This window comes from Apium graveolens, chromosome 8 (assembly GCF_009905375.1).
Source record: "Apium graveolens cultivar Ventura chromosome 8, ASM990537v1, whole genome shotgun sequence".
Taxonomy (NCBI): Eukaryota; Viridiplantae; Streptophyta; class Magnoliopsida; order Apiales; family Apiaceae; genus Apium; species Apium graveolens.
In genome coordinates, this window is record NC_133654.1 from 202040544 (window position 1) to 202049486 (window position 8943).

Sequence of the window (8943 nt, forward strand, 5' to 3'; positions counted from 1 at the left end):
GACAGATGATATTTTATTATTTGTCTAAAAAGAAATTATCATGAAAATATATGCAAGATGTCTTTCCATTTTCTTCTCATCCGTTCAATCTTATGTTATAAAATATATAGTATATTTATTAAAAATATTAAGTATTTTATGATAAATATTTATTTATTTATATATATATAATAACCGGATCAAATTATTAACGGATCAGATCGTATCAAATTCATATCATATACTTATCTGATATGATTTTATCCAGATCAGATTTTTTTCGGATCAGATTTATTTTTCAGTGATCCATATCCGCTCCATTAGCTTTTGGATCGGATCGGATCAGACCGAATTTCCAATCCATTGACAGTCCTACCTAGACATGACAATATTGGTATACGACACGTGAACACTAAACGAAATGACACGAATAATTAGTGCTTGAGTTCGAAAATTTGGTACACGAACAAAAAAATACACGAACACGCAAAAATACGAATATAATTAGTGTTGAATTTGGGTTTCCAATGTAGGTACATGACACGGAACGAAAGTACACAGAATAAATAAGTAAATAAATTTTTAAAAATATATAATATATATACATACTAAATACCAATTATAAAATTTATATATTCTAAATAACATATATATAATTGTAAATACTAAATATATTTTATTGTTCCTTGACTACGTAAGTGAACACTTCACCATTTAATTATCTATTGCATTTTTTAACAAAACTATTTATAAGGAAGCAAAACGTCTAGCCAAGAAGGCTGTTGGGGAGGCGAATGATAAGGCTTATGAAGAACTGTATCTAGGGCTATCTACAAATGAGGGAGCAAATGGAATTTATAAATTAGCGAGAATGGAGACAACGAGATTTGGGATTTGTTAGATTTATTAAGGATGAAGATGCACATGTGTTAGTTAAGGACGGAGATATTAAATGTAGATGTTATCACTATTTCAGAAAGTTATTTAATGAGTCTTGTTTGAGTGGGGCGGCGATGAAGGGAGAAACAATTTGTCAAGCACGTTGGGATTCTAATATTCCACCTATAATTGGTGATGAGATTGAGTGGGCTCTAAAGAAGATGGGTAAAGGCAAATCCACGGGGCCAGACGAAATACCGAAAGAGGTATGGTGGTGTTTAGGTAAGGAGGGAGTGCGGTGGTTTGTGCAACTCTTCAATCTTATTTTTCGGACGGGTATGATACCACAGGAATGGAGACTTAGTATGGTTATTCCGATTTACAAGAATAAGGGTGATGCTCAAAATTGTAGTAATTTTCGTGGTATTAAACTTTTAAGTCATACTATGAAATTATGGGATTGAGTGATTGAAATGAGGCTTAGACGCAGGGTTACAGTGTCAGAAAATCAATTTGGTTTCATGCCTGGTAGGTCGACGACGGAGGCGATTCATCTTCTTAGGCGTTTAATGGAGAAATATAGGGAACATAGTAGTGACCTGCACTTGGTGTTTATCGATTTGGAAAAAGCTTATGACAGTGTTCCGCGTAACGTAATCTGGACAAGTTTGGATAGTAAAGGTGTGTCCTGGATATATGTGAGGGCAATTCAAGCAATGTATTCTCAAGTGATGACTTGTGTCAAGACTCCGGTTGGAGATACTCAGTATTTTCCGGCCAAGATAGGACTTCATCAAGGATCAGCATTAAGTACTTTTTTATTCACTATAATTATGGATGTGCTCACTAGAGGAATTCAGGATATTGTCCCCTGGTTATGCTTTTTGCGGATGATATAGTTATTATTAGTGATACAAAGTCGATGATAAATGAGAAGTTAGAACAATGGAGGGTGATATTGGAGACTTCAGGCTTGCGTGTTAGTCATTAAAAAACTGTATACATGTGGTGTAATTTTAGTAATGATCCAGTCGAAGAGGGAGTCAATGTTAGAATTGGAGGGCATTTATTAGTTTCGAAAGAAAGTTTCAAGTATTTGGGATCTATGATTCATAAAGATGGTAAGATAGATGCAGATGTAACTCATTGTATTCGGTCTGGATGGTTAAAGTGGAGGGCGGCTTCAGGAGTACTGTGTGATAGAAAAATTCCTTTAAGGTTAAAAGGAAGATTTTATCGAGTGGCGATTAGACCAGCTTTATTGTATGGGGCGGAATGTTGGGCGATAACGAAAGCTCAAGAACATCGACTCGAGGTAGCGGAATTGAGGATGTTGCGTTGGATTTGTGGTCGTACCTTGTTAGATAGATTGCCGATTGGTTTTTTCAGAAGGCAACTACGAGTTGTTTCTATAATAAAAAAAGTAAGGGAAAGTAGGATGTGCTGGTTTGGGCATGTAAGGAGGAGATGTATATCAGCCCCAGTCTAGAGAATTGAAGGTTTGGTGTTACCGGGTGTGAGAAGGAAAGGATGACCGAGAAGAACTTGGGATAACCTACTTTCACTAGATTTGCATTTTTTAAACCTTCAGAGTGAAATAGTATTAGATCGAAGGTCTTGGAGGAGGCGGATTAGAGTAGTTGATTAACTTTTGGGATAGATGGATTTTGTATTTGGAGATCGATTGTATTGTCTCTTTAGCACAGGAAGTATTTGATTTACAGTTCTCCGAGTCATAGTCATAGTAGATGTTGTCATCTTTATTGTCCATGGGTGAAAAAATCAAGAAAAAAGATATGGATTGGTTGAGGGCTGAAGTTACATACAAGAAAACGGTTCTTGCAGTTATCAGCGGTTTTCCTGGCACGGAGAATTTACAAGATACATGTAAGTCCTATGTGAATAATGCCATAGGCTAAGGTTTGTCTTGATCTATTTTTAAATTATACCATCAAATTTAAAAATTTTATTTGGAATTTTTACACTTTTATATATTGTGCACATACACACACATAAGCCGAGGGTCTTTCGGGAAACAACCTCTTCATTCTTATGAATGAGGGGAAGGCTGCGTACATCTTACCCTCCCCAGACCCTGCGAAAGCGGGATATACTGAGTATGTTTGTTTTGTTTTTGTTTTATTGCATTTTTTAACAATTATTTTTTTTCGTATGTAATTCGTGTAGTGTACTAAATCGGGTAAATAAGAATATATTAGTCCCAAGTTAGTGTCACCAAAGAGGTACACGATCCGGTTCGGGTTTAAGACTTGATACACGAAAACTCGAAAATACACGGAACATTTGTGGAGACACGGAAGGTTGTCAGGTTTTGTCCTGCCTACGGGTATAGATATACTTAAAAAACATATAAGTATAATTATTAAAAAAATACTAGCTTAAAACCCGTGCGATGCACGGATGACACCGATTTTTTTAATATTATATATTTATTTAAAAAAATATATTGAATTCAATTATTAATTTTGTTCATTTAAAACTTTAAATGATATAATTTCATGATAATTATATTAGTAGACGTATATGTTCATAACTTTTTAGAACATTTAAACTTATTTAAAGTGATAGCATTGGTAAGTGAGGAAATATTATTATAACGAAATTATTATTTTATTGAGGATAAAAATATAATGTCTTTATTATGTTGGGACCTTAAAAAAATATTATTTTAGCAATTACTTAATCGATTAACTATAACTCTATAAAAGATATTTGAAAAAGATAATATTACTGATTGAACGATATAGTTTTATTGATAATTTTATGTGTATTTTAGAAGAAATAATATTTATGTTCTAATTAAAATTTGTTTTTTTAGTTCATATCAATAGGATACGAATTATACTTAGTGTAATATTAATTTGATTTATCTCGGACTAGTGGTTTACATTATTTTATAACCCAATGCTCAATACACCGACCAAATCAAACTAATTATTTTTAGTTTATTTTTAATTTTTCTTAAAGTTTGGATCAATAAGATAATTTTGTTTTAGATTGAGTAATTAGTATATATGATTTTATTTTTGTTGGTCGAATTGTATTTTTATTTTAGTTTTGTGTTAGTCTAAATCAATTATATAATTTTTTTTATCATGTATAAGTAAAATATATTATTTTGTTTATCCAAATTCATTAGTATAATTTTTTAGAGGGATTAATAGTATTATTATTTTATCTTAACTAGAGTCACATTATATATCAACTAAATATTAAAAATTATATGTAGTATGCTTAAATTTAATTTAGTCCGAAGTAATAAATTAGAATAATATAAATTCGATATGAATTAAAATTTAAATTGGTAGAAGAAGTTGAATTTAATATAAATTATAATGATATAGAGTTTGATATAAAATAGAATTGAAATTGGTAAAGTAATAGAGAAAATTGACTTCAATATCCATTATAATCGGAGTTGATCGACCCAATAGTTAAATTAAATAATTAAATAAGGGTAATTAAGTAATTTAAGTAAGTACTTACCGACCACCACCAAACTTTTAATGTTTCGTCTATTATATAATACTAGCCTATAACCCGTGCAACGCACGGTCTGATTATAATTTTTATTATTTAATTATTTTTTATTATATAAAATTAAATTATAGCAGATAATAAATATGTTTTATTGAAATTCATGACAAAGTTAATAATTTATATATCGTGTTATTGATAGATTCAAATTCTAAATAGTTAAAGTAATAAAAAGTCCTCCGATCGCGGAATCAAGTAGGATTATCATTCAAAGAGTTTGTAATTATATTAAATACATGATTTAATTTTTTTAAATAAAATATATTTATTTTAACTTTGTTTTGTTTTGGAAAGTGTTAACAACTATTTTGGAAAAGTGGTAACCAACAGGATTTTTTTTGGTAATTTGTTTTTCAGAAAACAATAACCTGTAGTACTGCATAGTAGTATCAAATTCCACCCAAAATAATCGGAGGGGCTTGTTGTTGGTGGAGGAGGGGATGGTGGGAAGCGTAGATTGCAGAAATTGGGATGAAGAATCTTACAAACACACCCTTTTACAACACAGACTAAACCCTACTCTTACCATCTTCAGAACTGCCTTTCCGCCCCAACCTAATTATTCTAATCCCGATCTCATCGTCGCCGCCTCCAGTGACGGCTCCATCGCTTCCTATTCCATCTCCTCCTTACTTTCTGTATGTATATATCTATCTTCTTCTTCTTCTTCTTAGACATTTTTGTATTTTCATTTTTCTTATCTCTTCTAACCCCCCCCCCCCTCTTTCTGATGCAGCATCAGCAGCCGTTGAGTTTCGAAAATGCTAGTCATCAACAATTAGTAGCACAACCAAATTGCTTCCTCAAAGCTCATGACGGACCTGCTTACGATGTCAAATTTTATGCTTCTTCTCAACACCACTCTTTGTTGCTTAGGTACATTTTATATTCCGCTTCTTTTTTTATATATATATTTCTATGCGCCAACACTAGTAGTGCCTTTCTGTGCTTTGTAAATTGTAATGCCTGCCTTTGTAATCAAATTTTTACTAATCTTATTATATTCAAGAACAAGCTTATGTCATATCTTTTCCTATTGATGCAATTCCATATTATAAATTAATGTTGTGTAGTTGCGGTGATGATGGTTGTATTCGAGGATGGAAATGGAAGGATATGTCAAATCCCGAGGTTGAGGTTTCATCACAAGGAAGTCATTTGAGGCCAATTCTTGAATTTGTGAACCCCCAGCACAAAGGTCCTTGGAATTCTCTCTCCCCTGTACCAGAAAACAATGCCATTGCTGTTGATGATCAGGGAGGATGTATTTATGTTGCCACCGGTGACTCTCGTGCATATTGCTGGGATGTGGAAAAAAGTGAGATCAAGACAGTTTTTAAGGGCCATTCAGACTACTTGCATTGCGTTATCACCCGTAAATCTGGCAATCAGATTATAACTGGGTCAGAGGATGGTACTGCAAGACTATGGGACTGCAAGTCTGGAAAGTGTGTTCGAGTAATTAATCAATACAAGGATAAGAAGCTGAAAGAGTTCCACCCACATGTCAGCTGTATTGCTCTTGATGCGAGTGAAAGCTGGTTGGCTTGTGGCAGTGGACGGACCTTATCTGTATGGAATCTTCCTGCTTGTGAGTGCATTTCACAGACTAGAATGAATGCCAATATCCAAGATATATTTTTTGATGGTAATCAAATTGTAGCTGTTGGAGCAGAACCATTAGTAAGCAGATTTAACATGAATGGAGCAATTCTTTCTCAGATTCAATGCTTTCCTCAGTCAGTATTTTCCGCTTCCTTGCATCCATCAGGGGTTACTGCTGTTGCTGGTTACGGAGGCATTGTTGATGTCCTTTCACAGTTTGGAAGCCACTCTTGCACATTTCGGTGCAGATGCTTATGATGCCAGGGAAGAGACCCCCTTCACTGAAGTCCGTCTTCTAATATTTCAAGAATGAGTTTAGTTGGATTTGTTATGGGATAGGTTTTCCCAGAATTTCCAAGCACAGTTTTTTATATTTTCAGAACTAACCTGGTCTAGAAGATTCAAAAAGTGGTTTGGAATTTAAGTTCTATGTGTATTTTTAGAAGTAGCAGCTTGGTGCCGAAGATATGAATCCTCTGTTGTATCTGTATGTTTGAATCTGATTTTTGAATATTTTTTTGTGTGTTCACATTTTCGGTAATGTCAGCACCTTCAACAGCAGCCTTCATGCTAAGAAGTTAGAACTCATTTGATACAACTCCTCATCACCACAGGAAATTTGTTACACCACGCCTGCTGTTTATAGGTCAGGTGCAATATCTGCAAGTATTTCCATCTTTGAGCAGAATAGAACTAAAATTTATCGAATAGTGTTCGCATAGAAGCCTAGTCCGTAATCCAAACGTATGTAACACTAGAATATGCCAAGTCAATATATCTGTAACACTAGAATATAAGAATATTAAAACAAATCAATCTTTCTGGTCAGGAAAGTTCTCCGGCAGATACATAAAACTATAGTCCAATGAAGCTCCATGAGCGATTAGGTAGCAAGCAAAAATGGGCATTATGCCAAAGAGACACCGAAAACGTCAATTAAAGAGTTCTTTAAAATTTTGACATTTTGAATAAACTTGCAATGAAATCTGGAGACTAGTCGACTTCCTCAATCTAGATGTCTGAAACGCTTTCAGTGAAGGGATAGCATATAGCTCTCAGTTCCCTCTTCTTGGCCTCATACTCGTTGGCTTCAGCACTCCTGTGAGCTTTAACCCATTCAGTTGCCTCCTTTATAGCGTTTTCCACCTTTTTTGGTTTAGATTTAATAGCACTTCATATTATAGGCATAATCTTCAAACACATTCATAGCATTCATGTTCTTTCTGAGCTTCTCATCTTCAGCCTTGTACATCTTTTCTTCTCGTATCATCATCTCTATCTCGTTCTTTGAAAGCCTTCCCTTGTCATTGACTATTGTTGTATTGCCTTATTAGAAAATGGAAATTTGAGCACACATGTAATATGTCTTCATGATGTAATTTCCGGTTAATAACAAGCGGAGGTTGTTTCTTACTATAAGGACATAAACTTTCATATTTGGATCTAAGATATTTTCTTAGTGAAATTCATGTAGAAATAAGAGTAAGAATGCTTATTTGTATAAGAGTTGTTTCGGTTTTAGCTGAGAAGCATATTGTGAAATTTATGCTATGTTCAGGACCTGAAACTAGAGGTTCAGGGCCTAATGATGTGCTGAAATAAGTTTCTGCAATGTTCAGGGTCTGAGGTGGGAAGCTCATGACCTGATGGTATGCTGAAAACGTTTCTGCAATGTTCAGGGCCTGAGGCTAGATGTTCAGGTCCTCAGGTGCTGAAAATTTTTGGTTTGTTTAGGGTCTGAGGCTTATGCTCAGGGCCTGAACTGGAAACCAATTGCTAAAACTATATAAACATGTTTTGTATAAATAAGTATATTATATATTAATATTTGAGTGAGGATTATTATTATTTTAATAATAATAATAATAATTAGACTCTTATACCAATATATAATAGATCAGATTACATAAGTTTCTTTTGTAGAGAAGAGCAAAAGTTGAAGTGTGTGAAAATCTGAGAGGGAGATAGATTGAGGAAAATAGAAAGAAACCCTAGAACATCATCTCTCTGGCTCTCTCCCACATATACATACATATATTCATTGATTTTCTTGGTGAATTGAGATGCTGGTCGTTGTTGAGCCTTCTCGTATCTGTGAACGGATCGCTCTGAGCTGTTTTATCGTGGAAGTGATATTGCGGCAACCCATCACAGTGTAAGTGGGGCAATAATCTCTTCAAGAACAGTCAAGTCTTTTCGAGGGCTTGGCGACTCAGCTGATTCTCTAATTCTGATAAAGCTTCATAGAGCTAAGTGATTTTCTCTAATTTCTTGTCAATTCGGTCTCTAATTATAGATTGTTTGTGCCTTCGTGTTTGTTTCGTTACTTGGTTGAATTTGCTTGTTCTTGTTAATTTGTTATATATAACTGTCCCATTATTGCGCGTAGTGTTAGTTATATTTAAAAATTATACCCAACAATCTTGAAGAGATTATCTGTGTTATATATTAATTAGCAAGATGGTTAACGAAACTGAAGTTCCTCAGACTGTTAAAACTGGTTATTGTGGTACTGTTTCCATTGATTGGATTACGTACCGTTTTTCCCAGCCAATTGATTTATCGGGTATGCCTGATAAATTCGGTGGTGTAGTTTCTTTTTCTCGTTGGCAGAAAAAGATGAAGCTCTGATTAACGGTTAAGGGTCTATGGCCAGTGGTACAGTATGATCCTCCGGTGTTGGATCAAGAGAAAGCTGAATCTGTTAAGACTTATGCTTTATGGGCTGAGAAAGATGGGGTGGCTAGGGCAGCCATTTTGGAAGTCTTGGAGAACACCTTATTCGATGTTTATTCATCAGATGCCTATACTGCTAAAGTCTTATGGGATAAGCTGGACCAAACCTATAATACTGATTCTCAAGGTCTTGAGAAATATTCTGTGGCTAGGTTTCTTGATTTCAAGTTGGTGGATGGGAAATCC

At 34.3% G+C, this 8943-nt stretch overlaps 2 protein-coding genes across 2 annotated transcripts; both read left to right on the forward strand.

Annotated features, from left to right (window-relative positions):
• The first annotated feature begins 1331 nt into the window (after positions 1-1331).
• Positions 1332-1849, forward strand: LOC141680253 (uncharacterized). Its single transcript, XM_074486530.1, has 2 exons — positions 1332-1610; positions 1709-1849. The coding sequence occupies exons 1-2, from the start codon at positions 1332-1334 to the stop codon at positions 1847-1849; spliced, it is 420 nt and encodes a 139-aa protein (XP_074342631.1).
• A 2913-nt stretch (positions 1850-4762) lies between these two features.
• LOC141678672 (THO complex subunit 6) lies at positions 4763-6552 on the forward strand. Its single transcript, XM_074485027.1, has 3 exons — positions 4763-5054; positions 5153-5292; positions 5490-6552. Exons 1-3 carry the CDS (start codon positions 4857-4859, stop codon positions 6277-6279), a joined length of 1128 nt encoding a protein of 375 aa, XP_074341128.1. The 5' UTR covers positions 4763-4856; the 3' UTR covers positions 6280-6552.
• Positions 6553-8943: the final 2391 nt, after the last annotated feature.